General features: G+C 41.1%; 3 protein-coding genes across 7 annotated transcripts in view; 2 read left to right on the top strand and 1 right to left on the bottom strand.

The window, feature by feature from the left end:
• Window positions 1–20,276, bottom strand: part of IGSF6 (immunoglobulin superfamily member 6) — a 313,504-nt gene extending 293,228 nt beyond the window's left edge. The window contains exons 1-6 of one of the 3 annotated variants that reach the window (XM_075718481.1): window positions 20,210–20,276; window positions 17,641–17,994; window positions 16,606–16,712; window positions 15,422–15,478; window positions 14,678–14,761; window positions 13,195–13,662 (exon numbers count right to left, since the gene is read on the bottom strand). In XM_075718481.1, the coding sequence (XP_075574596.1) occupies window positions 13,624–13,662; window positions 14,678–14,761; window positions 15,422–15,478; window positions 16,606–16,712; window positions 17,641–17,994; window positions 20,210–20,276 (708 nt within the window). In that variant the 3' untranslated portion in view covers window positions 13,195–13,623. Of the gene's footprint in view, window positions 1–13,194; window positions 13,663–14,677; window positions 14,762–15,421; window positions 15,479–16,605; window positions 16,713–17,640; window positions 17,995–20,209 lie in introns of those variants that run through there. The other 2 variants (XM_009482572.2, XM_075718482.1) reach the window with 2 other exon arrangements.
• On the top strand, window positions 1,893–21,336 carry METTL9 (methyltransferase 9, His-X-His N1(pi)-histidine). Of its 2 annotated transcripts, none has more exons than XM_075718480.1 (5): window positions 1,893–2,066; window positions 6,629–6,819; window positions 8,310–8,519; window positions 9,610–9,794; window positions 21,119–21,336. In XM_075718480.1, exons 1-5 carry the CDS (start codon window positions 1,893–1,895, stop codon window positions 21,319–21,321), a joined length of 963 nt encoding a protein of 320 aa, XP_075574595.1. In that variant the 3' UTR covers window positions 21,322–21,336. The 2 variants fall into 2 exon arrangements, with proteins under 2 accessions (XP_075574595.1, XP_075574594.1); XM_075718479.1 differs by having other exon boundaries at window positions 21,116–21,336.
• A 5,570-nt stretch (window positions 21,337–26,906) lies between these two features.
• OTOA (otoancorin) overlaps window positions 26,907–27,573 on the top strand; it is a 37,098-nt gene continuing 36,431 nt past the window's right edge. For both annotated transcript variants that reach the window (XM_075719044.1, XM_075719045.1), the window contains exons 1-3: window positions 26,907–26,985; window positions 27,336–27,364; window positions 27,456–27,486. In XM_075719044.1, the coding sequence (XP_075575159.1) occupies window positions 26,907–26,985; window positions 27,336–27,364; window positions 27,456–27,486 (139 nt within the window). The remainder of the gene's footprint in view (window positions 26,986–27,335; window positions 27,365–27,455; window positions 27,487–27,573) is intronic.

The following is a 27,573-nucleotide window of genomic DNA, read 5'->3' as shown; positions in this document are numbered from 1 at the left end:
TCCTCAAGGAGGTTAAACATCAGTGAAAAAGAACTGAACAGAAAAATTCCCTGGCAATATTTTGTTGTTGCTCTGGTTTTGCTGACTTCCCAGGATAAGCAAGGTTGGATGTGATTAGTGCTTGATCAGAGGACCTTCCAGGTAGAAGCCAGGATCCCATGGTGGCTTGACTCCCAGTGTCATCCTTACCAGGAAACGACGGGGCTAGACTCCAGCCTTTCAAATCTGATCAAAAGGAAAGATACCGATTGCGTGTGGTTGTTAAGAAACATTTTTCTGAGATGAGAGATGATAGCCCTGATGCCATACTCAGCTCCAATTTGATTAATGAGATAGGCTTTGTCTACATTTTCTTTCAGTTCAAATTGGATACAGTATTCCTCACTTCCTACGCTATTACCGCAAATAACCTATGTTTATTAGAGCATAAGTGAGAACAGTGGTGCCTAACCCAAATCCACAGTAACTATGGCTTTTGTTCTAGCAAACGCACGTACAACTGTAAGAAAAGCCAGCAGATTTTTGTCCAGCTTGACCTGTCCCAGATTAAAACGTTCGGATAAGCACTGTCCGTTCTAGGCTAGCCTTCCTCTGTAGGGTATTAGCTGCATTAAGGGTACATTTTTTAAACACAAGCATCTACAACAGCCCACTGCATTTCCATGCACAGAAATAGGATGCCGGCGTCCGACTCCGAAGCTCATGTTTTCCTGCCTACACAATGACTTCTCCTTCCTCTGCATGCACATCCCGCAGCTCCAGGAAAAAAAGTCCTGGATCGAGGGCCCTAGATCCTCCTGTGCAGGGACCCGTGCTCCTGCGGCAGAGCCAAGGCCGTTAAGTTTTGTAAAGACGCCTTTATAAAGCAAGACGCTGCAGAAGTTCCACGTGAGCAATAAGGTTTACTGTGGGCCATTGCAAAATGCTTACTAGAAAAATTGCAACAACTGGGGATTTGAAGCCAAAATTTTGTTATTTCAAACAGCTGCAGTCTTTCACCTGCAGACAGAAGACCTTTTCGAAGGGCAAGCCCTGCAATGACCCAATTTATCTTAAAACGCTTGTGGCTTTGTTTTTTTAGGAATCTCATCCCCTCTGTACCTGTTGGCCTCGAGTTTCTGCGTGCAGGAAAAACCTGAAGGGAAAGCAAACACGGCCCTGTGTGAAGCACCCTTCAAACTTCAGCATTTGCTGTTGCAGCAGCAAGGAGCGTCTCAAACGGACGAACTACGCCCGAAACTTTGAACCTTAATTACAGAAGGGCACCAGGCCCAGGGAGGCCCTGCGGGCCCACCTTGGCCCGAAGCAGCACGGCAGCGGGCGGGGCCGGCGCGGAGGGACCGGGGCGGAGCAGCGGTGCCGCCTCACACCCGGCCAGGGCTGGGCTCCCTCCGCCCCCGCCCGCGCGCTCGGGACCCCCGCCCGGGGCGCTCCGCGCAGGCGCAGCGCGGGTGACAGGGCGGCGCCAGGCACGTGCGCGCCGGAGGGAGCCGGCGCGAGCCCCTTCGAGGGGGGAGCGGGCCGGGGGTGGAGGGCGCCGCGCGCCGCCCGCCGGCCGCGGAGGGAGGAGGGGCACGGGCGAGCCCCCGCCGCCGTCGCCGTCCTGCCCCGCTCCGATTTGAAAGCAGCGCCCCGCGGGGCGGCCCCGCCTGCGCTGCGATTGGCGAGAGAAAGGGAGGGAGCGGGTGCGCGCCAGGCCCCGGCGTGTCGCAGCGAAGCCGTCCGGCCGGCCCCCGCTGCCGCGGCGCCGCGCGTTCCGCCCTGAGTGTGTGCGCGGGCCCCGGAGGGGAGCCGAGCCGAGCCGGGCGAGTTGCGCGCTGCCGGCGCCGCCGCTGCCATGGAGAGGGGAGGCGGCGGCAGCGGGAGGGGGTGACTCCGCGCCCCGTCCCCCGATGAGACTGTGGCTGTGCTGGCTGGGCTGCTACACCCTGTTCCTGTGGGTGCTGAGGAGGAGGATGTGGTCTGGCCCTGCCAGGTACCTGCGGAGCCCTTTATCCAGGTCCCTCTACGTGAATATGATGGGCAGCCACAGCCAGCCAGCCCCGGGCGCCAGGGAGAACCACCAGGTACAGCCCCAGAGGCAGCCGCCCCTCCCCTCCCCCACCCCGCCTTCCCCCCCGTGCCCTGTAGGGCCGGGCTGGCGGCGGGCTCCCGGCGCCGGCAGGCACGGGGGCCTCCCTCCCCCCCCCCCCCTCCCGCCGCCCCCCGGGGAGCTGCGCCGGGGTCCGCGTCCGCCGGGGCGCCCTGAGGTACCGGCCGCCGCGGGCGGGGGGGGGAGCGGGGGCCCCAGGTGCGGGCTGAGGGGCACACCGGGCCGGGCAGCGCCAGACAAAGAGAGGGAGCAGCTCGGTCCTCCCGCTGAGAAAGTTGACGTGCGCCCTGCGTGCGAAAGGCGCCCGGAGCCCGCGGGGGAGGCAGGGCGAGGCGCCGGGGCTGCCGCGCCGCGGGGGAGCGGGGCTGGGGCCGGGGCCGGGGCCGGGGCCGGCGGGGCGTGGCGGGGGTCGGGAGCGAGCCCGGCGGTGGGGCCGGCGGGCAGCCGGCGCCCTGTCCCGAGGCCGATCCGGCATCGGGTTGGGTGTCAGAGCGGCTCCTGCGAGACCGAAACCTTCGCCTCGCGTTTTTCCTGGTGAGCTCTGTGAGTAAACGCCACTTGAATGAAGTTTGCAGGTGGTGGTGAATGGGGTGGGTTTGTAATCACGGAGACGGTTTAATTAACGCTGGCGTATCTAGAGGAAAATTTAAAAAGTGAGCAACTGGGAAGCTGCGAAGCTCATAGAGGCCGTGGAACAGTAGTAGATGGCAAAGTAGAACTGAGTTTGCAATGTGATACGACTGCAATAAAAGGTTAGTGCTATATTTGGGCAGTATATGCACGTGGATCAGCGCTTTGTGGAGAAGCTGGGGACTCTCTCCTTGCTATACGATGGTTATGTGATATGATTGCATTTGGAATGTGTTCAGATCTGCACTACGCTTTACCAAAATGCTACCAAAAATCTGACAGGAGTTCGGAAGGGCGAATAAAATCTCATTAGTGCTGAAGGAAGATACTGACTTACTCTAAGTAAAATATACAGAGCCTAGTGAATGAAGAAGACATAGCATAAATACTTGAGGACTGCTGTACAAAGGAAGAACATAATTATGCATCAAAATTCTTCAAGCTGATCCATTACTGGAGTGCTCTGGGTGGGCGCTGGTGCCCAAAATCTTGCTACTGAGTGAATGTATTACGGGGTTTTAATGAATACGGTCTGCTGTTTGCATCATTCAGTACATAAGTAGGATGACAAGGAGAAGCAGAATTTAGATTTACAGAAAGAATTTCCTTCTGGCCAACAAAGAAAATCTGAAAGTCTTTTGTGGTGTTAAAAACTGTATTAGAAAGACAAGTCAACCGAGGAAATGTGTTATTGAGATGATTATGTCATTCATAGGTAGATGGTCTGCAGTGGATACTCTCCATTTCTAATTTATTGGATCTAGATTTTAAACCTAAAGTATTGATTATTTAGTAAGTTTAGTAAGATTTATGATTAAAGAGTTTGTGGGTTTACTCATAAGTAAGGATTGCATGTTGAGGCCCCAGGTGCTTTCACTCTCTGCAGCTTTACTGGCTTAGTTTTATGTAAGTTAGCTAAAAACATTTTCTTCCTTTCAGTAATATTACGCAAAAGTTGTCAATAATAATAATTTTTATTATAACAAAGGTCTTAACATATCTTTTCAGATTTTTGTGCTGTAGGTTTTCTACTGTTGTGCTATAAGAGATTGATACACTTTCTGTCATTAAACTAGTGGCCTGAAGAGAGCTCTTCATATGTTCTACATGGAGGAAAAAACAGCAGTTTCTGTTCTGAGGAAGTAGTTCCAGAATTAAGCTGTCTTTCACCACTTTTGTTGAAATTTGGATTGGGTTTATCCTGTGTTACACCTTTTTTTTTTTTTTTCCTTATAGTTTGCTATTGTTTCTATTTTTCACTAGTGTTATATAGGTAGTTGCCACTAATCTAATTGGCAAGATTAACCATGAAGAAGAAATTAGAGGAGATCTGTGAACAACACCTAATTTCTGGAAACAAGCTTCTCTTCTCACAGTTATCATCATTGTCCTGCCAATGTTTAGGACAATATATGTCAATATTTATAAGTCTTAAAGATAAGAATTGTAGGACTGTTGGTTTCCATGGTCAGATCCTGGAACTACAGGTGACAGAGTTCAGTGCAGAACCAAGGTTTATGAGCTCAGGTACGGCACATATGTGGTCATATCGCTTATAGAACAAAACCTGTGTTTCCCAAAGCTTTGATAATTGGATACGTTTTCTTCTGGATTGAAAATGGCAGCACAAGGCAGATCATCTGAGCCACTCCAAACCTGTCCAGTGTAGCTGAGCAGCAGCCTCATGAATGAACCTGACACATATCCCAGCCTGCTTCTCAGCTCCATGGGATTCTTCACTTCTGCCAGACTCTTGAAATTGGCTTCTGAAGATGGATGGACAAAGTACCCAGACTGCTGCTTTGGTGTTTTTCACGACTCACTAAGGATTCCTTTTGGGAATCACTGGTCTATGCTGATTCATTCAGGTAGTACTGCACTGCAGCGAGAAAAGACCTAAACTGGTAAATCATCAGTCTGGGGATCTCTGTGCGAGGCTCCGTCGTGTGGTACAGACATGCTCAAAGTCTGGTGTTTAGAGGAAAGGATCACTTACTTGTGCTACCTACAAGTGTGTTTGAAAGTATAGTTGAGAGCCTGATTCTGCCAGAAACGTACCCATTATGCAAGTGGTTTTCAAAGTAAACCTAAGCAGGCATATGTTCGCTCCTCAGCTGAAGGGTGTTGACATCCCTTGCTACTTTGGGTCAGTGTTTGATGGAGCCCCTGTTTATGAATCTGGCGTAATGATCTTGGTGCAGCTGTCTACTCCCCTCTGCTTGCTGGCACTATTATTGAGAAGCAGTAGGACACTGGAGTAAGAATGCTGTCCCATTATTATTTGTATTACAGTAGCGACTGGAAGTCCCGTTGTGCTGAACACGGTGTAAACATGTGTTAAGTGACTGTTCCTCTCCCAAGAAGGTACGACAAACGTGAAGGGATCAGGATATGAGCATACATTTTGCATAGTATGGCTATAGACACAATGTTAGGTGTTAAATTATTGGGGAGTTACCCCAGCTGACCATTTGCTGTCCTTCTACATGCATTTTTACAAGATTCTGGTAAAACTCCCCATTTCTCTTTAAGATACTTACAACTCCCTATCTGCACAATAAACACTTGCAGCCAGATTAGGGAACATTATTGCAAGATCTAAGGGGGAGATAAGAGAGTGTTAGCTGTAGGGAATAATTCTTGATATTAGAAAACAGACACAATGGCATTAGAGATTCTGTGAGAAGGGCTGACAGTAACTCTGCAGAAGCATAGGAGAGTGAAAAAATAATAGCGATGTTCTTAATTAAAATTACATTTTGAACTTTTTTTTTGTAACTTCTGCATATTGAGTGGAGGGGATTTTTAGCTTGGCATTGCAACAGCAATGAGCAACCTTTTGAATTTTAGTATCGGCGCTGACATTCCAGAATGCTGCAGCATTAGAGGCATTTGCTGGAGGTGCAGAAGGTGGCCATGAGGGTCCTAAAATTTCAGAATTTCTATAGGTTTGCCTTGTTTTGCACAAGTTTTTTGCACTTAAAATAATGTAAAGCAGGTGTTAAAGAAGAAGTTTAGATATGCCTTACACGTGGATAGTAAAATATTAGGATATTGTATGGTTTGTTACTTTTCCAGATAGATTTGATATCAAAAAGTAGCATCCTTTTTCTTCACAGTTAATTGAACGCTATGCTTGCATATCAGAGTTAGTTTAGTTTGTATAGGAGTGGTTACTACCAGGTAACACAAGGCGAAAGGTACCATTGGCCCATTTTGGCTTGGGCTTTATATTTTACCAATAGAAAAGTATAAAACTGCCTTTCAGCTGATACTGATGACTTCCTAGATGTGGGAACCTGCTCCTTTGTTTAGTAGAGATGCTGGAAGGCAGCTTCATAGACATAATTGTTTTGAAAGACTTGCGGACCTGCTTGGTTGGTTACCAGTTGGTACTGGTAAGTGAAGAAACATAGTCCAGCAATGCTATAAGACAGACAAGCTGTTGTGTAAAGTATCGATTGGATTCTTTTATCTCCTTTCATGGAAAAATACTGCAAATGTACTTGCTGATTTCTTTTCAGAGGACGCCTGGGGAAGGGTTGAGAGTGAGTTGGAAGGTAGAAAACAATGTTGTCCCACTTCATAATATTTTATCAGTGTGGTACTATTCAACAGAGGACCTGTGTTTGCTTTCTAAGGAAGTTTGTAAAATTCTTCAAAGTACAGGGTAATGACTAAGACAAAAAATAAAAGCATTATTTCTTGGCAAGTAATGGGTCCTCGCTTGATTACAATTAAAATCTAAGTTAAATTAATCCTGAAGCTTGTTGAAAAGTCTGTAGGAAAAAATAAATTTTTGTATTTATGGAAATTGATAATAGCCTTCTGTGTATTCCATTTCTTTTAACTACTTCTGGTTTTATATTGCTGAACTTTTTAATGATCCTTTGTCTCTTTCTCTAGTGGTATGTCTGCAACACAGAACAGTTGTCTGAATCCCTTCAGCCTATTTTTGTCCAGAGTTACCTTGACCAAGGAACACAGATCTTCTTAAACAACAGCATTGAGAAATCAGGCTGGCTGTTTATCCAGCTCTATCACTCTTTTGTGTCCTCAATTTTTAGCCTCTTTATGTCTAGAACATCTATCAATGGGTAAGTGAAAAGTCCATCTTAGGTCAGCTAAATACAGTTTGCATTTAGAAGTGTTTGGCCCTACCCCTTGATCTGTCAGCTTTTCTTAAATTTGTTACATTTACTTGATTTCTCCACCAACCCCACCTCTGCACTTACTACTTCTGCACAGTCTCATATGAGGATAGTAGCTGCCTACTAAGGCTAGAAAAATAATCTTTTTCCTTATTTTCTAACCACATGATTTTACCAGCTTCCCTGTGGTGTTCTTAGTTACTTGTAGCTTTATATAAAGGTTGCTTTGGTCTCCTCTTCTTCCTTTCTCTTTCTTTTTTTTTTCAAAGGCTCTCCAGTGCTTTGAATATCACCTCATAGTGCTGTTAGGAATAAGAGCTATGAGCCAATTATACAGTGCGGACTGACACAAGTGTGCTGCAAGGGGGCTCTACTTAAATTGGCTGTATTCTGTTTATACATCTAATATCCTGCTTTAGTTTCTTCTATATGACTTTGTATACTCTATTCTTTTTATTTGCTTGGGTTTTAGTATAGTCAATCTTTCTTAGGCCAACTCCTTTTCACATTTTTTTATTCTTTGATTATTTTTATCTTTGTTTACCTTTTTTCCCCTTGAACATGAAAGATTTCTGTTCATTGTCTTTCAAGTTTAACCTGCTATCCAACATTAGTTTAAAGAATAGTAATTTATTTACCTTCAGTCTATTACTGACCAGTTCTTTCTCCTCTGCTTGTTCTCCTAACTCTTTCATCTTCTGAATTCTGCTATGACAGCTGAAATCTGTCACTATGTAGTCTTCAAACAGTTAGAGGCGGGTATGTCATTGACTTGATCCATAAGGAATCCAACTGTCACCTCTACCCAATTCCTTAATGAGTTGCCTATTTTCTATTCTACAGTTATTCATGTTGAATGCAGGATCTGCAGATAGCAGCACAAGCCATTGTAACATACAGTTAAAAAAAAAATCTCTGCCACTCCAGCAGTGTTACACCCATCATTTCTTTAAATCTGTTACCTGGCTTCCCTCCTAGTTCCACATCCTATTCCTCATTCATTGTGCATACTTCTGTGTCTGCAGCCATTTTTATTTCCTCTGCTATTTCATCTTTTTTGTTAAGGTAGCTGGCAGAGATTCAAATCTGCAAACGTGACAAATAAGGTTCAGCCTTTATCTTTGCCTCTCTTTCTCTCCCCCCTCCTTTTTTGTTTTTTCTTAATGCCATCATTTCCTTGAGCTGCACCCCATGAGCTCTTCCTTACCTAACCAAATTCCTCCTGAATTCTTAACCACTGTAACTGCATGTGGCTATGTGTTTGATCTCTGACAACTGCAAGGCAAGTTGAACTGGATTTAAAATTTATCTGAGCAGCGACCTTGTCTACTATTATTGTGTGACTGGTTGCTGCCAAAGCACATTCTAAATTACTTCGTTGTCCTTCCTGTTAAAAGTTTGTACAAAATTGGTCATTTCTCATTTTTACATTTCAGGCTGCTGGGAAGGGGCTCAATGTTTGTGTTTTCCCCAGAACAATTTCAAAGACTGCTTAAAATAAATCCAGAATGGAAATCCCACAGACTTCTCGATTTAGGGGCTGGGGATGGAGAAGTCACTAAAGTCATGAGTCCTCACTTTGAAGAAATCTATGCCACTGAATTGTCTGAAACTATGATATGGCAGCTTCAGAAGAAGAAATACAGGTATTGTACTGAATACTTCCCGCATCCTTTATATCAGACAGCAAAGTAATCAATTTGTAGTATTTAATGAATGTTCAGTATTTTCAGTCAGTTCCTCTATTGTTTGATTGTTATGGAAAAGGTTGAACTGCACAAACACAAGAAAACGAACACATCTGATGTTTCCTGTTACCAGTGCTTTTGTTACGTGGATGTTCCCTGTTATCAGTTAAGACAAAGTAGGCAACAAGCATTTTGAAGTCTCTTTCTTCATAGGTTGTGTAAATTCCTTTAATCAAGGGAGTCAGGAAGATGAAATTCAGATGAACAGTCTAAATGAACAGTCCAAAATTGCAAGAGGAAGACACAGGTATTCCAGAGAAAGCAAACTGAATCCTGATAATAGGGATACCTCAATAATCTGTGTCTATCTAATACCACAGTATAGATGACTGTGTAAAGATTCTTTTATTCTTGCTATGCTTAGCTCCTGCTGTTAAGGTTGAATAATATTTAGTAACAAAAACCTCAGCACTTTCAGAACTTTGTTCATGCACTCGTCACAGCTCCTGGAGGTTCTTGCAGGCAGCAGATCCAGTCTTGTTGAGTAATGGTCAGTATTTCAGGCACTATATCCCTAGACTTCAACCCAAAGACTGAAGGAACTGTGGATTTCTTTTCTTCACTTGTCTTTGAGTGGAACAGCTACTTTGCAATCCAGGTTTGCACACTGGTAAATCGGAGTGGATAAAATCCAGCAAGCCACTAATCATATTTCAGCTTTCTTGTTCCTTGAGTATATCTTCATATTTATTCTAGGACAACACAGTTTTTTGGTACCTGGGGTTTTGTTTTTTGTCTCCTTTATTGCCTGATGATTATAAGGCAATGTTAAGGTTCATATGGCTGGATATATAGCCATGCGCATTGCTGATTCAGTTTTCTTTTCCAAAAGACCAGAAGGATCATGTCTGTCTCTTCTCAATGCCTAGGTGGCTGACCTTACCTGCACTATCAACACATCCATAAGGAATTTTTGTCTTCAGTGGTTCTCTCTGAACTCAGCTTGTGTTTGTTTAACAGGCTGTATCTCTTTCTCTTTCCCTTTTAGGGTGCTTGGTATAAATGAATGGCAAAACACAGGATTTCAGTATGATGTTATCAGCTGTTTGAATTTGCTGGATCGCTGTGATCAACCACTGACTGTATTAAAAGATATTAGAAGTGTACTGGAGCCAACTAGAGGCAGAGTCATTCTAGCGTTAGTTCTGCCATTTCACCCGTATGTGGAAAATGGTAAGTACACAGATTAATAGCTGTTTAGGTAGGTAAAGAAAACATTTGTAGGTTATAGTATCCCAGATTAAATGCTTAATAAATAATAGGCATGTTTGTCTTTGATTTTTACAAATAACTTGTACAGTGCATGTTCAGAAGTATGAAATCATAGGTAAATAGGCCACATGATGTAAGCTGTTTTCTTAATGCCCCAGCGTACGTTGTTGGCACCAACAAAAAGCTCAAATAATGAAGCTGCATATCCTGTTCTGCAGGTTGCCACATTTGAGCTGTGTTGGAGCAACATGGGAAAACTGATCTCTGATTAGGGCCCTCTGCTGCTGTCATATAGGTAACCCCAGTTGTCTCTAGTGACCATTGAGCAAAGCCATCAGAACTGTCTGTAGTGCTGAATAGAGCAGTTCAGGTCAAACTGTTTCAAGTGTTCCAGATAAACCACACCTAAAAATTCATAGAGAGATAATGCTGACTTTCCAACATGAGCTCTCAAAGTAAAATACAAACCCCTACTAATACAAAGTGTCAACCGCTATTTATATTGTATTAGCAACTGGAATAAAAAAGTAAAATTCAGTGCCAAAACTCCATTATTTCCCCTAGTTGCATTTTAAAGAAATACATGAGAGATTTTCAGATGAATCTGTCCTTATGACTAAACTTCCAAAGAGACTAGAAACTTTTTCTTACATGCCTCTGGTTGTGGATTCAGGTTGAGGCACCCGTAACAGTGGTTTGAATTCCAGAAGGCTGGTGTTCATCAGTGATCATTTGGACACTGTCTCTCCTTGAGTATTAAGACTTGTCTGTGGAAGGGCATGGATGCCCAGAAAATACAGAACTAATAACCTTAACGTTCTGGCAATCACAAATGCATCAAAACGAATCTATGTTCCTCTTTCTATATGCTAGTGGTATTTTTGCTGGGGGGGAGGAGGAAGTTTTAAGTATAAAAAAATAAAGCCATCAGATGAAGAATTGCGTGAAGTACAGTATTTGAGCATATAATTTTTTAACTACTTTGAAAAGTGGTGTGTCTTAAATGAGATGGGGGCTTGACTTACGCATCTGTACAGTATTTCAAGCATATTTGGTTACAGTTTACTGTTCCTATAATATGGAACAATATGGCTTCCTCTTTCAAGAATTCTTTAAAATTCCAAACAGCAGCAGTGTCTTTCTAGTCTTTCATTGGCATATTAGAAGCAGAAATTGAGAAATTACTTGGGTGGCTTTTTGTTTATGTGCCTTCAAAACTTAAGTGCCATTGTGTTTTGCAATCGCTATTGCACCCAGCATCTACTTTTCCGCATGTTGTTGGTTAACCACGTGACAGACCATATGCAACTTCCTGGCTCAACAGGAGGTAGATAAATTAAGGATGAAACTACTCTTAAGTCCACCTATATCCTTCATCATTAACCTCCTAAGTATACTGGGAGGAGAATAAAGCATTAAATTGATAAATCCCAAGGGACTGGAAATGTGTTCTGTGATTGTTGAACTCAGTCATTCCTACTTCTTGAAAGTTGAAATCTGTTGTAAGATGTCTTGCAAACCAAAGTCATACTTTTGTTTGTGGTGGTGACTTGGAGCAGATTAGTCACTTGCTTAAACCAGTTTTGTTTCCTTAATATGTTCTGAAACTTAAAAACATACTCAGTTTGTCTATTGACCACTATCATGGATATGGGCCTGTGTAAACTTCTTTAGACAATGCAAGTTAGCACACACAAACGTTACTGTCATTCCACTAAAGCTTTCCCGCTTAAGATCTATTTAACTGTTGTCTAAAGAAATAGACAATGAACTGGCAGACTGTCTTTATGATGTAAAATGATTTTAGAATTTCAGTATTTTCATTCAGCTGTTCTACAAGATGATGCATTTTAAAAAGTGTTAGATATGTACGTATGCTTTATATTTAACAAAAAAATATACTTGGAACATTCAAAGAGGAGAACGTTTCATGGCTCAAGTAACTTCTTGTAGCAGCTAATTAAAAAGTTTGGGCCCACTTAGAAAAACTTGGGAATTTTAGACGGGGGAATAAATGGAGAAGAGATGAGGCAGGGAAGGTGTTTGATCAGTGTGTAGATAAGTTTCTAGAAACAGAGAATTTATTTTAATCAAAATGAGGTATTTGGGGTATTGCACATAAAGTAATGGGAGGGTAATTGTGGAAACTGTCTATGTGAATAACATAAAACTTGCTTTAAGAGAACAAAGCAAGGTGGGGGAGGAGGTAAAATACGTTTCTGTGCTTACTGTTTCTGGAATTACAGTGACACCTAGAGTCCAAGGTAGCTTAATCATAAATTCTTTCTGGGGCTTTTCAAAGTTCTATTTTCAATGTACAGAACAACAAGTAATGCACTTATTGCACATATCTAAATTTGGCAAGTAAGCCAGATGAATCGTAAGGTATTAGACTAGTCACATAAGAACATGTATTATTATAACTTTATATTTTTAATAGGTATCCCATAGGGTCATATAAAAATCCTTTGTATTTCCTAATATAGACATCATATTTACATAAAGGCATTATTAGGTAATATATGACTAGACTGGTTTAAGTTTCTCTAAAATAAAAATGTCAGAGACACCATACTTCAGAAGTAGTAAACACTAGCAGCCTGGGATTGTGAAATTTTCTTGTTGAACAAATTAATGTCCTTGTGATTGACAGGGATAAGACAACAAAGGTGTTTTTTCCATCTTCCTGAAGTACTTGGTACTAAATTGAGCTGGAAACACAGTACTGTGCTAGATGGACCCTTGCTTTGTTTGAGTTGTCAGTTCTCATCTTACTGAAGTGAGAAATGCCGTTCCATTTGTTAAACAAAGCCTTGCTTTATTTAAATGACGAAAAAAGATGCGGCTATTCTTTAGTAGGGAGAATGCCTGATATTAACAGATCTGTTGTAAAAGTGCTGATTTTATTGATTGGCTAGGTAGTAACTGCTAAAAAAAAAGGTACTTTTTTTCTTTAAAAAAAGTATACTGCCTTGACTAGGTAGAATACTTCCGTGTTCATGCTTGTATCCATGTTGGACAGGCATGTAAAGGCAAAACTTGGTGCTTCATGTAACCCTGACTTTGGATGGTAGCACTGGAAGATGGAGATTGTCTGTCCAGCAAGTGAATTTTAATATTGCAGGAGCAACCTTCTCGCTATGACCACTACTCTCCTTTCCTAAAAAGGCTAGGAAGAAGCTCCCATCCCAACTGAGCTTTACCATGATATTACATGCATTTATATTGTCTGGTTTTTCTGCTTGCCTGTCTACAGAAAACATAGGTTTTGCTCTGTTTAAGCTGTTGTTAAGACTTGGTAACTGTTGATCTGTGTATCTGTTACATCGATAACTATCGCATTAACATACTAAAACCAGAATTTCATCTATGAAACAAGTTTATTTTCTGTTGCTGTCAATTACCATACATCTTTTGCAAATGCTCAATTCATATAAAAGAAATGCATGTGAACTTATGTAAAAAGAAAAAAAAAAGACATAGAATTAAATCTAAACTGAGAAAGGAAACTTTTATGAAGCATTAACAGTTATCTTATGAAAAGGTGAAGTCTTTTCCCACGGTTCTTACTCTTGTGGAATGGAAAATGGAAGTAATGTATAACATAGATGTAATGTACAATGCACTTGGTTTTGGTGATGTGTTTAGAAAACAGTCTTGAAGAACACTACCCTGCAAGGTTTTCTCCTCTCTTTTTAAAGCAAAGGAAGTCTGTGAAGAAGCTCAACTTCTTTGTCTGCCCCTTTGCTTGCATGAGAAATATCGAACAAATCTGAACTGCCGCACATGCTCATCTGTTCTGATAAACAGTGTCATCTTCCAAATCGTCCTGGGGAAAAATGTAGAAGTATTTCATTACTGATGTGAGCTTTTCTTTTTTTTAATAAAGGCAAAATTTCCTTTTTGAGGCAAACTCCATCCCTTTACTGTTTCAGTAAACTCCTTTCTCCCCACTTATCCAGTTGCTTTTGTCCATGTGTCATCTATAGGATTCAAAACATGTTTCTTTTCCTCTTGGCTTTTCTGATTCTCCAGGGAGCACAGAGGCAGTAAAACATACCCCTTATTTTCACTGTGTTCATATCTGACGCTCAAACCAAGGACCAGGTCATGTCAGCAGGGACTTGAAGTCTTTAAAGGGGTAATTACAGAGGGAAACAATTGGGGCTGTATGGAAATAAATGAAGGAAAAATGTATAGAGAAGAGAAGTGTTTGACTTCGTTCTGTTTCTTTTGGTTTCTGAAGTGGTGCGGTCCATGCTCAGAATAGGAAAGAATTTCTGCCGTTTCTCAAGAGAAGCAATATTTTTGAAGCAGGATTTTGAAGCCATTTCTTTGCTTGCAAATACATGTGACTTCTAAAGTTGGGTTTTTGTAACTTACGTGGCATATGCAAAATTATTGTCATATGGTCATATAAGACTTATTGGTATAAATTTGGAACGATGAAATAAGCTGTGTGGCTTTACCCACTGATGTTGAATACTTAGTTTAGTGTCAGTAAGTTGAAGGAGGAGGGAAATATCTGTAAGAATGTTGTAGAGCTTTTATAACACTTGTTGAGACCTCTTCTTGGCAAAATACAAATTTATGGAAGCTTCATTTTTAAAGGTAGGTACATACATTCTATAATGTATATACTATCATATATATATAACTGTATATGATTGGTCATTTAGAATGCTTTACAATGTCTTTGTCTGTTGTGCAGAATACTTTATTTAGACCTTTATCAACTTTAAAAAAGAAAAGTATCTCCAGAGGAAATAGAAATGGTATGGTCTTAAAAACTGACAGTTCCTCTTTTTCCCCATGAATTTCAGTAGTGGTACATAGATACTTACAGGCTGTTGGCAATGTTCAGCATACCTCTGCTTTTGAAGTTCTTGGGCAATTGCTTGAAAAATTTTTCGTCCGCTACTGATTTTCTGCAAATTATTTAAAATATTCTAGGTCAGTGCTGCATTTGAAAGTGGGGAAACATCTTTTTCTACCTTTTGTAATTCTGATTTTTTTTCCCTGTATATGTCTTTGGGAATGTTACTAAATAACACTTTAAGAACATACGGTTTGGCAGGCAGCAGGGGTTTAAATTACATTAATATTACATCTCTTAACATATAGACCTTCTTTAATGGATATTTAAATGTATGACTTCTGTTTGTTTGTTTTTTTTTTTTAACTCAAGGATACATGGTGATAGAGGTTCTTAATAGACTTGTTTTAAATACATTAGGGCTTACCTGAATGCACCATTTAAACAAACAAAAAATTAATAGCAAAACCTGTTTATTTTCAGAAGTTAAATTTACTTAAAGCCTAAAAGAAGCTGTGTATTAGAGATGGCCTTTACATAGATTGACTTTATCCTGTATCCAATTTGTTAAAAATAAATTAATTAACTATTTAGTTAAAATTAGTTAAATGCAAAATCATTAACTAGTTTTGTACAAATCTGAAGTGAAGCCTTAACAGCTCTGAATGTCTCTTTAACTGAATCATCAATTAATCACAAAATTGATGCCCAATATACTTAGGAAAAAAAAAAGCTCTGAATCACAGGCAAAGCAAACAAAGCAGTAACATACACAGTTTTCTGTTCTTTGGTCTTCATTCCCACTTTTCTTTAGCAGCTTTGGTTTTAACTGAGGGAGGGATAATAAAATAAAAATGATTAAAACATAAGATGAGAAGCCAGCTGCTAAGGTAGCAGAATAGTTAAAAGCATTGCCCTTTTACAGCGCCAAACAGTTTGTAGATAAAAGTCTTTCATTAAATCAGCCTATACCATTGGAAAAATCAGAGAAGTTTTCAAGTGTGTGAGGCCTTTTTCAGCTTCTGGCAGTAGATGTTGCAAGTATGTTTTGAGTACGGTGGGACCTGTCTGAAGCACTACCTGATTCTCAAAAATAAACCAATGGCATCACAGGTGTCAGTTTTTTCCCTGAAGAAGGCTTGATTAATTTTCCCCGCTATACTACTTCACCTAGTTTAAAGAAAAACAAAAATCAAAAAGGCTGTCCTGTCTTTATGCTTAGACAGTGATCACTACAGCAAAGAACCTTTTTATCATATCACACCACTTAGGACTGTGAAGTCCTCATTCGCATGTCAAAGTCTCATTATTATGTAAAGGTTCCAGTTGCAGCTTTGGGTGTTTATTTTTAACTGAACACAAATTTTGTTCTAGATTAAAAAAAAAAAAAACCCAACCCATAGTTATATAATTTTTAACCAAGTGTATTCTAATGTGTTTGTTTCCTATAAGCATAAAACTTCATCCAAGTCTCTGAAATTTTTAAATTTTACCAAGGTCTCTCTTCTGTATATGTATGAATAGAATTTCATTACACAAGTCAGTCTGCAGTAACTTTACTGTAGCTCACAAATACTTTGACATTAAATACAAATTACTTTACTTTTACTGGAAACTAATCCAGAGGGTTGATGACTTTACAATGGTAATTTCTAGTTTTGCTTTTTGAGTGTGCCTTGATAGGTAATCTCCAACTTGCTGATTAATACTCTCAGGATAATTTTAGCTTTAGAATACCTTTTCTTTTAGACACTTTACTGAAAAAAGAAAATGTGGTTGCTGTTGAGGGTACAGATATGTGCTACACAAGAGTTTGCAGATGTGTGCAGCATATGAACTTCAACCAACGACCTGTTTTAAGACTTATTCATAAAAGTTACAGAGTCTAGGAATGTCTTTTTATTCTCCTTATGGAGATGTTAAAACTGCTTGTCAAAAAAATCACTTTGAGCCTACCTTGTAGATTGCAAAGAATGTGAATACTGTAGTGCTGTATAGAAACAGTAAGGATGAGGCGATGATCATGACGATGAGTTTTCCATTGCTGTGTTGCTTCTCTGCTCCTTTATTAAAAGTGAGTGTTAGAATAAAGGACAGTTCATCTGATTCACATAATTTTCTTAAGATTCTGCATTTCAGCCCCCTTCCTCTGAGGAATTAAAAAAACCTTATACCCATCAGTATTTTCTGGTTCATTTTCAGCCTAAATTCCTTAGTGAGATCACTTTTCTTTTGTTTCCCTGAATGTTTGCATGGGCAGTGGAGCCTTGTTATTTTTGTTTATGAACCCTTCCTTTAGGGGTACACAGAGAATAGAATCCAGTTTCCTGCTCTTGTGAAGGAATATCTCAATGAAGCTTACAGGCTCTTGTTCAGAAATGCAGTTAGATAGAGGAAGGAAGGAATATAGGGAAAGTAATAATCCAGCTAGGGTGGTTTGGTTTGTTTTTTTTTTTTTTTTTTTCTATTTTAGGCATGTAAAACTGAAATGCAGTTAGTGAAGTCTCATCACTTTCTTAACTAGAAGGCAAATGATACAAAGGTTCAGAACTAAAACTTTTTTCTCAAGTTGGCACAGGGAATCCCCAGTTCTGAGACCCTGTAGTCTGCACCTATTTCCACTAAATGTCAGTTTCTCTACTTCTCATTTTTCTGTTGCTACTTCCTTTCTGATAGCCATTAAAGTCTTCATGTAAGAGGATGTAGAGTATGGTTAGATAAGATGATTACAAGACTTCTTTCTTTTGTAGAATTCTAGAGTCATTTGCATCATAACACAGAACAGTCTAATTAGCAAATGAGGTTAAGATGCTTATTTGTAGAATCCCTCCATGGTTTTATTACTAATATTTTAATAGTCATACTACTAACAGTTTTGTTTTGGTATTTCCATCTTAAATACCGTTCTTGAAAGTGTAAATAGAGTGAGTACTTAGGATAGTTAATTTATTTCTTTTAAGATGCTTCATTAAGAAGGAATAATCAACTGACCTGTTTTCGTCAGTACTGTTCCGTCTCCTGTTTGTTTAGAACGGGGTGAAGCTGAATTTGAAAATGCTATTCCACAGATATAAAGAGCATTGTCATCTACAGTCAGATCATTGATCTGAAGGGAAATATTTTTTTCTGATATTAAATGTACTTTGTACTTCTGATCATCTGTGCATCCAGGAGTACACAAATCTTGATGTTCATGAGTTAAAAAACGAAACCATAGAACTTCAGGTGGGGATGAGGGGCATCCAGAGGCAGAGAAAGCACATGTTAGGAGCACCGTCTGTATGGAGTAGTCAACTTCCTGAAATCTGGGTTGTGTTACAGTGACTTGGCAGGTATCTGCAGAACCTGTTGAGAATAAACAGTTGGTAATGTGAAGGAAAGTTAAAAAGCAAGCGCAATCTAAAAAGAAAATAAGCTCCTTCTGGTTCATTTGAGAAAAGGTGGGAGGAAAGGAGGGAAACGAACCGTGTTTCAAACTTGACATTTTTAAGGTTGTTCCCAGCAAACTTTTCTTTTAGATAATTTCTACAGCTTGCCCATGTGTTCATTTAACAGTTTTACCTATGTGATAATGTGCTTAGCTCTCTGTTTCTCTGCAAAAGTATAGAGAAGATTCATGTGTCTAAAATAATGTGAATGTCTCCTTTGGCCCTGGAGAAGACCAGAAGAATACTTTGTGTAGTTCCCTGCCTCAGATTTAGTCCTGAGAGTTTTGGGGATTGGGGCGGGGAGGTGTCGCATGACATAACTCTGGATGCTCTGTGGAGTAGTTCTGCGAGGGTTTCTCTCCCCTCCACTGTTCCTGATCTGAGTCAGGTGAGACAGCCTGATGGCAGGCAGTGGAAATGTTGTAAATGGAGACATTAATAATTTAGCAATTTCATAACATTGATTAGAATTCATAATAGTTCCTAGACATTGTTCTACTTCATCACATATATTGACTCTGGGTTTCTAAAGATAATAATATTACTTCTTAGTTCTGACATTTTTAAAACGTGTAGAGAAAACAGGAAGGTTAATTGGAGAAGAGAATTCTAATAAAGGAACTGAAATGTAAGGTTTAATATGGCTGGTCTGGCAGTTGGGTTTTTTTTTTTAAGTCCTTGTTGAAATCCATAATTTAAATACTGGCTTAGTATATTTAATTTTATTCAAATAAATTGCTTAGTTATTTAAACAATGGAATTGAGATTATTGCAGTGAAAATGAAGGTAGTAGCTTAACAGCATCCTTTTCTACTTCCTAGAAAATAACAAATTAGAAGAAAAATAAACTGAAGTCTCTTAATCTACTGCTGATACACCATTTATAAGCCTGTCCACAGTGGACAATCAGCACTGTCCCTTAATCATTTTTCTCACTGAGTGTTTATGGGCCAAATTCAAGCAGATGCAGTGTCTCTGACTTCTACAGGAATAAAATGAAGCTCTGCTTCTGTGTCAGATCAACATCAGAGCCATTCCATAGCAGCTACAGCAGTCTGAAGATTGTGGTAATATAAGTTGTCGGTGTGCTTGCACCGTATGTGGTTGTTGTGGTTTAGCCCCTGTCAGCAACCAAGCACCACGCGGCCGCTCGCTCACCCTCCCCATAGGATGGGGGAGAGAATTGGAAGGACAAAAGTAAGAAAACTCGTGGGTTGAGATAAGAACAGTTTAATAATTGAAATAAAATAATAAACATAGTAACGAAAATTGTAATGAAAAGGAGAACAACAAGAGAGAGAAACAAAACCCAGGGGAAAAAAACCCAAGTGATGCAAGCGCTCACCACCCGCCGACCAACGCCCAGCCAGTCCTGGAGCAGCGATCGCTGCCCCCCGGCCAACCCCCCCCCCCCCCAGTTATATACTGAGCATGACGCCATATGGTATGGAATAGCCCTTTGGGCAGTTTGGGTCAGCTGGCCTGGCTGTGCCCCCTCCCAGCTTCTTGTGCACCTGGCAGAGCATGGGAAGCTGAAAAGTCCTTGACTAGCATAAGCAGTACTCAGCAACAACTAAAACATCGGTGTGTTATCAGCATTATTCTCAAACTAAATCCAAAACACAGCACTATGCCAGCTACTAAGAAGAAAACTAACTCTATCCCAGCCAAAACCACGACAGTGGTGAAAGGCAGCGGCTTGTGCTTCTGCAGTTGATCCCCTTTTCTTTTCCACCTTACTGTAGGGCTCTGGGTGGCCTTGCAGAGCAGAGCTCTGTGGCTTCAGTTCATGTAGATACTGTCTGCTGAAATTCCCAAACCCTCCTCCCAAACAAGCACAGCTGCGCTGAAACCATGCTGCTGCTGCTGGAGCATTCTTTGCAGGGAAGTGCAGTAGGATTTGACCCCCAAATCGTAGATTACAGGAGCACATCAGACTTACGGAAGAAAAAGCATTTTCTAACAGTTTAATTTGGAAATTGTATGAAGATAGCGGAAATTAGCTAGATTCTCAGCAAAACTTTTTACTGCTCTTATTTTGTAGCTATGTTGCAAATTATAACAACATTTTCGATCTTGTTTAACTGCTATTACATGGGAAAATATAAGAAGCTTAAAAAAAAAAGACTTACCAGCACCGTACAGAATCCAGTCAAATGCCAGCATGAACACGTTTTTTAATTTGTTGAAAGATGCCATTTCTTGTGTCTCTCTGGAAATGATTCTGCTTCAAGGAAGAGGAACTTAGGAAATCTTTGGAGTTGCAGAACGTTCTAAATCACAAGGTTTAGAACTTCCTGTTTAGAAGGGTGTTTACTATTGCATTTAGCAAACTGGTTAAAGGTACAGACCAAACCAGAAAACATTTATTTGTGGATGACATTACTTGGGAAATGAGTGAAGAGTTTTAACTTTTGAACTTCTGAGTGTTATACCTATAATCCTTCAGATTGTTTCCTTGGATATAACAAATGACAACACATTTTCCATCATGCTACAAGTGTTCGGCTTCTTAATTTTATATGACCCTAAGCAGTCTTTACCATATCAGCTAGTAGGTGGCCACTGGCAGAACAAAGATTCGGTAGCCTTCCGTTATACTGTGGTGGTCTACTGATGGAAGCTTCACAGCAAATCGTAATTTTCAACTTGCTGGCTCTATTTACTGTAATTACCTGAAGCCATCTTTGGCCAGACAGTGGGCATGAAGAAAGAATTTTATAATGCTGGAAAAGGTCTTCATTAAATTGTCTGTCTGTCCATGCCTGCTGAACACCATCCTCACTAGCAGAAGTTACTTTTCAGCCAGTCTTGGAGCTGCTAGTTAAAAACGTAACAAAAGCTAACCGTAAGAAGGAGATGCTTCTGAACAATAGGCAAAAACTTGAACTGATCTTGCAACAGCTCTACAAATGGCTTGTGAACCTCCTATTTGGAGCAGAATGGAATATAATCTCTGTAATATGCTTTCTGTAAGAAAATGCAACACACAATAAAGTTTTCTTTATAATTTAAACGAAACTGTTTTGTTTTCTCAGTAGGTGGCAAGTGGGAAAAGCCCTCAGAAGTTTTGGAAATCAAAGGGCACACTTGGGAAGAACAGGTGAATAGCCTGCCAGAAGTTTTCAGTAAAGCTGGTTTTGCCATAGAGGCTTTCACCAGACTGCCATACCTATGTGAAGGTGATATGTATAATGACTACTATGTACTAGATGATGCTGTCTTCGTCCTCAAGCCAGTGTAAGCATGTATGAAGTAAATCTCCAGAATCTAACCCAAGAAGCAGCCTCTGAAAGAGGGGTTTGATTTATGGTTACTTAAAGGGAGGGAATTCGGGGATTGCCATGCTAAATAAATACCATGTAAGAAATTTAAAGGCCAAAATACTAATGTATTTCTTTGTAGTGCGATTAGGAAAAGAAGGTTGTTTTTTAAACAGACTCTTCAGTTGAGAATTTCTTTTTTACCAGCTCTTAAACCAACAATGCATTCTGCAGTCCAGCAGTAATGGGGGATATTTTTTTATACTTACCTGCAACAGGAATCAGATCCAAACAAAAGCAATAGTCCTAATAATGATGAAACTGATACAATGTGAACTGTTGTTAAAGAAATCAAGTGAAATCTGGCAATAAAGTTATCCATCCGTTCAAGCCTTGTTTAATACAAACTGTTAAAATGGATATTCTTCCATGCTAAGTTACTTTCTCTCTTACTGTCATTCTTCACATGTTTTTAATCATGCTAATAAACTTTTTTTGAGATGACTTTTTGCATTAACTTTTGTGTTCATTTTTGTAACCATAGCCACGCTTGTCTGCAGCAACTGCTCTTTGTGTTGAGAATCAAGCTCTCAGTAGCAGCACAACCTTGCATTTATTTAAACGGCATTTAAGTATTGTTTAAGGGCTAACAGCCCACAAAAAATGTATCACTTTTGGGTTTCCTTCATGTTCCTCTCAAAGCCTCATAAATCCTCATTGCTTTTGCATATGCCATTTTCAAGCTAAAGGGGGGGTTATGGTAGAACTTGCCAAAACTGCACTTTAAACTGATGGGTTTAATAGCAAACTTTCTAAGCACATTGTGCCCAAAAGTTTTCAGCTTAAAAAACTTGCAGGCAGTTTCTTGCAAATTTTGTGAGTCAAACTGCCTCTGAAGATTGGGCTACAGGGACCTGATTTTGAAGGTTTTGCTAGCTTGGGACGTTTTCTTCAGGAACACTAAATAAATGCTATTTATTTTAATATGTCTTGTCTTAAAAACTCTGTTTAAAACGGATAATTTCTGGCAGTTGGGATATAACCTTCCTTTAAAACAACAAGCAGCATCATAAGTAGTACAGAACTGGCAGGCGTATGTCTTGCGTTGCTTGGGATGTAAGTGTTGTGAGAGAGCAGAGAAACCTCAGCTTGTGTATCAGCTGGTAAGTAAAGTAAGACTGACTTAAATTTTGCTTTTGAAGTCTAAAAAAGTTATGCATTGTGTTTTTTGGTTTGCTTTTTTTTTTATTTTTAAGTGATTGGTGATCTTATCCCAGGTAGGGTGCTTCAGCATGTCTTTTTACCTTGGACTTCCCTTGCCTGATTGTTAGTGATTTCTCTTGCTAATTTAATAGCCTTTTATTCTCAGTCATCTTCGTGAAATAGTAAGTATTTTGTAGTATGGGGTGAGGGGTTTGACTGGTGGGGTTTTTTTCAGCAGTAATTCAGGCTCAGTATTAGTCTTGTTTCAGCATGTGCTGTTGAATTTTGGCACAGACTACAATCAGATTTGTCTTTTGGAAAAATGAGCTATGTATCTGTTAATTTTTGGTTTGTTACCTTCATTTGTACTCATTTAGTTCTGGGAAAATACGTTTCTTAATGTGTAATGAATTTAGCTTCATATAGCAAATATGTATTAAGACAAAGTTCTTCAAAGGTACTTACATGTTTTAATCTCACAGGTTAAAAATCACACAAGAGACTGCATTTCACGTCTCTCATCTTTTAGTCCTGTGACTTAGGACTTTGATTTGTAATAGCTTTGACAAGTTTTGGGACAGAATGTGCAATGTAAATAATAGGGTTTTTTTTTTCCCTTATTATTTCCTAATTTTGTTCCCTCTATTTAAACAAGTATTCTTACACTTGAGATGGGGAATTAAAACACTTATTAAAACATGAGCAATAACAGGGAAAAGCTATGAACAGAGTATGCGTAAAGTCTAAGGGACCATGTTCAACAGGGTCAAAAACCTGCTTAGTCCTGTTGAATGTACAGAGTAGCCCTGAGGGGCTGTACCTACAGCCCCACTTCTAAAATCGGCGTTCCCTGCAAAGGAAGGGGCGCAGCGTGGCTCATTGTGTCAGGGAAGGGACTTCTTTCTCTTTCCAGACCTTGAGAGCGCATCTGTGCGTAGTTAATGTCTCTCACACATCCTGTGCAAAGAAACTCTTGTCCAGTAGTTGACCAAATTGGCTGAAATACTTTTCAGATGTCATCCAAGGGGACAAGCGTTTGTTGCAAGTCCGATGTCCGAATTCATTACTCCTGGGCTTGGGGGACCTGCCTCGTCCCTCCGCTGTCCCTATCCTGCTGTGGGTGACGGTGTGCAAGTCGCGCCTTGGTGGTCTCACTAATGTGCAGTGTTTTGCTCTGGAGAGTAACTAAACTCTCTGTTCTGTCAAGGTGGCACTGGATGCGTTGCATCGCAGGAAAAAGATGCTGTGCAAGGGCATGATTTAGTGGGAAACTTTCAGCACAAAGTTGGAACAACTTCGTCTCAGAGAAGCCACGGCCCCCTTTTGCTGGGTGATCCCAGGTACAGTCGGTTCGCATTCTGCTCCCAGGAGCCTGGGGCCACCCGCCCGTGCTCGGGGTGGGGAGGTGGGGGGAGCGGGGTGCTGGGCAGCACCAGCCTGGCCCTGTGTGTTGCCCTACGCACGCCGCTGAGCTGGCTTCATCTCGGGAGGGGAAGCGTCCTCCTCTGCCTGCTGTGGGAGTCCCTCACCCTCTGAGCCCCCCCAGCAGAGAGGACTCTTCCCCGCCCCTGCGGCTGAAGGCTGGGTGCTGCTGGGCGCACACCTGAGGCTGCGAGGCGGTGCTGGCCTGGGCCCCTGCCCGCTGCGCTGGGGTCCCTGGCTGGAGCCGCCCAGCGCACTGCGCTGCCGGTGCAGGACGGAGGCACACGCGGCACACAGGTACAGCGCCCTGGCGCTTTCCCCATAGATGCCTCACGAACCCCATCTCTCTTTCTTCTCTTCCGCCCTCCCCTTATTTCCCTCTGTCCCTTGCCAGCCTGAACTCCGTGAGGGTTCCCTCACGGCATAGCGGGCTTTTCTGCAGAGGTGCTGAGAGCCTGGCGGCAAGGGGGAGGATGGGCGCTGGCGGTGCATGGGCTGATCGGCAAGACTCTGATTATGAGGTTAGCTTTCTAGTTATCAAGCTTCAGATAAGGCAGCGGCTGCATTGGAGTGAGCGATAAAATGTCTAGGATTTCTATACATGGAAGAGCGGCTGTGTGGGGAGCAAAGGCAATCCGGGAGCGCCTCATAACCAGGGAGTTCTGCAAGGGTGACACCTCAGAGATCTGATCACAGCATATGCTGCTGTGGTGTGAGGAATGATCTCTGAGGAAATGCTGGATGGGATCTACAGATTTCCCCACAGGGTGATTTGGGGTTGCCTGAAAGCTGCAGTGAACTCTGCAGGTGGACTAGTTGCACTGACAAAAGGAACTATTTCATCCTGCAAAGTGTCTTGTCAAGCAGGGCTGTTTCACAGCAGACTCCTTCTGCCTCTGCTAATTGTCCATTGGAGTTAGGAAAAAACAGCACTTTCCTTAGCATTTAATCTCCTTATAGATTAGTTTAGCGTGCTTTAATTAAAATACACTCCCTGATCAAAGCGAATGAGATGGAATAAACAAATCAGGATTGACATTGGTAGCATGATTTAAGCTATGCAGAGTAATCAAACCTTACTGCAAAATTAATAGGGCGAGGGCAGAAACAAACACAAGAAAGTTCATTGTGTAGGAAACCAGAGACGTCTGAATGAGAGACGTACTGTGGCGCTCCCGAAAGAATAGCTGAAAAGGGTTTCAGTGTGTGCAAGAACAGGACAGAGGCAATAGCTTCTTAAAGTCTAATGTTTAAATTTTTCATCATCTGTCAGTTTGAGTCACTCCTGTTACAAGACTGGAGTTAAGTATTTGCGATAGACTGAAATATTGCTAGAGGCTGTTGAAAGACATTTTCATAAAAGAGTACTTTGCTGGCACGTGAGATTAAACAATCTGAAAAAGGTGTTCATATTTATCAAATGTTCAGATCTGTAACTCAAGCCGTGGCAGAGAACTTTAAAAAAAAAAAAAAAAAAAAGAATGGATCCAAATTCAGCAACAAAAAGAAATGCAGAAATTAAGTGTAGCTGCAGATAAGTCCTTGAAATGAAGGAAAGGGAGAGAAAACCTTACAAAGTCATCTCAGGGTCAGAGCAAAGTTGGCCAACGGGGCCCTCCGTGTCATTTGTTAAAATCATGGACTAATCCCAATGTAAGAAGCTGCAAGCTGTAGAGCAGAGCATCATCTAATATCTCAGATTAATTAATTGTTTCACCTGTGGGGATGGTGACGGCTGGGCAGAGGGCCAGGCTGAGGGTACAGAGGCAGAAAATCCTCTCTGCGGTGAACTCGGTGCAACGTGGATTAGAGCAGCTCACGGTCGCCGGTGCTGCGGGGGGGGACGTGGCTGCAGAAACACCTGTGTGGGCGAGACCCGCTGCGTCTCCGCTCCCTTTCTGTCCCTGCTGCTTCTCAGGCTGGGCACTATTGCAATGTGTATCCTTGTCCTTCAGGAACTAGACCGAAAGCAACAAATTCATTTCATGTAGGACAACTGGGAGACTGTCAGTCTTTACTGACGAGAATCAGTGGCACCCTGGTGAAAAGCTCCTGGTACCCCGTTACTGCTCTTCCAGCTAATTTATATTTCAGTGATCTTTATGCCACATAGCACAGGGCAGCAGGGATAGCAAAAGCTAGTAAAACACATATTTCTACAGAAACTGTGTCCTAGCTGATGGTAAAAAATGGATGGTGTACTTCTCGTGAGTACAAAGACTAGTGCTTTGATCCATCTAAATGAAGCGGCATGGTCTTGAACCCCATTTCCCAAATGTGTCGCTCTCCTTCTGTTTCAGAAGGGCACAAGGACATTTTCCCCCTTTTTTGGCAGAGTGACAGCAGCAGGGGAGGGGAGCACTCCTTCACGGGGCAAGTGCGAGGGCCAGGCCCTCCCACGCTGAGTTCGGAGATCTGCACACGGAGGGTCCCGGACCTGCCCTGCAGTCTTAGTGCAGGCAACTTAACACGCTAGAGAAGGCTTAGGGCTTGCTTGGTGCTTCTTTACTATTTCCGTTTTCACTCCCTCTATTTCTGTTCTGTTTTATCTGAGTTTAAAAGCGTTTTGTTTGGTTGTTTTTTTTCAACTAAACTGCATTTAAGTCATATTTAGGTGGAATGTGGCTAAGTAAAGAAATGGTGCTACTACAAAGAAAATTAAAAGAGCTACTTGCTAAAAGCAGAATAAATCTAGCTGCACGTACGCACTTGGTGGACTTGTATTTGCATAAAATATATCTCTATCCTGGAAAAAGATCTAAATTGAAAACTTGGGAGCAAGCACTTCTAGATCATTCTGATCTCTATCTGTACTCCACAGCTTAGGCTGTCTCTGATCTATCACTATGAAAGTTTTGGGTGAATATTGCCTTGTGACTCAGTTCTTTTTATTTTCCTCTTCAATCAAAATATCTTCTCATTCTAATAAACACTAGAAGAAATGTCCAGGCTTTTGAAGATGTGTTTCTTATTGATATCAATGAGTCATGCTGAGATTACACACAGTCAGACCTCTGAAGGTAAGACCAGAATTCCTGTATGAGGGATATATTTTGTGTGGATGGAAAAAGTGATGCGTAGTAAAATAGATGCAGTACTGTTTAGTAACTAGGACCATATTTTCTGCTCTCTTGACTTCATGGAGCTATGCCAGCAAAGAATTTCACCAAGATTGCTTATTATTTAATAGCCTTTTAGTTTCACTGTTCTTCTGTAAATACATTTAATCAAAACCACATTAAATGCTTATAAATAAATTATATGTGTATATATAGTTTCAATCACTGCATACAATGTATGTATTTTTGTGTAAGACAGTTGAATGGTAAAACATTAAATCAGCTTTTAGTAACGGGATAATCTTTTACAGATTTGCCTCCATTATTACACAAAGCTGTGGTTAGTATTTTTATTTGATCTCTCTACTAACATTTTACATTATAATCTAAAAATAATAATTTATTACATATAGTTATCACTTTTTCCGTAGGAGGAAGTAGTAACTGGAAAATATCTGAATGGTAATGTACAAAATTGTTCCCACTTATGCTTCTAAAAGGAATTAAAACTCAGTATCTCACCATAACTTTTTATGTTCCATTTTTCAT

This window comes from Pelecanus crispus, chromosome 11 (assembly GCF_030463565.1).
Source record: "Pelecanus crispus isolate bPelCri1 chromosome 11, bPelCri1.pri, whole genome shotgun sequence".
NCBI classification, from domain to species: domain Eukaryota; kingdom Metazoa; phylum Chordata; class Aves; order Pelecaniformes; family Pelecanidae; genus Pelecanus; species Pelecanus crispus.
This window is presented reverse-complemented; position numbering and strand designations above follow the sequence as displayed.

Bases quoted from the DNA above. Each gene is read 5' to 3' on its own strand.
- METTL9 (XM_075718479.1), top strand. From the start codon at position 1,893: ATGAGACTGTGGCTGTGCTGGCTGGGCTGCTACACCCTGTTCCTGTGG. The intron at 6,820-8,309 runs GTAAGTGAAAAG...TTTACATTTCAG, and splicing joins TCTAGAACATCTATCAATGG to GCTGCTGGGAAGGGGCTCAA. The intron at 9,795-21,115 runs GTAAGTACACAG...TTGTTTTCTCAG, and splicing joins TCACCCGTATGTGGAAAATG to TAGGTGGCAAGTGGGAAAAG.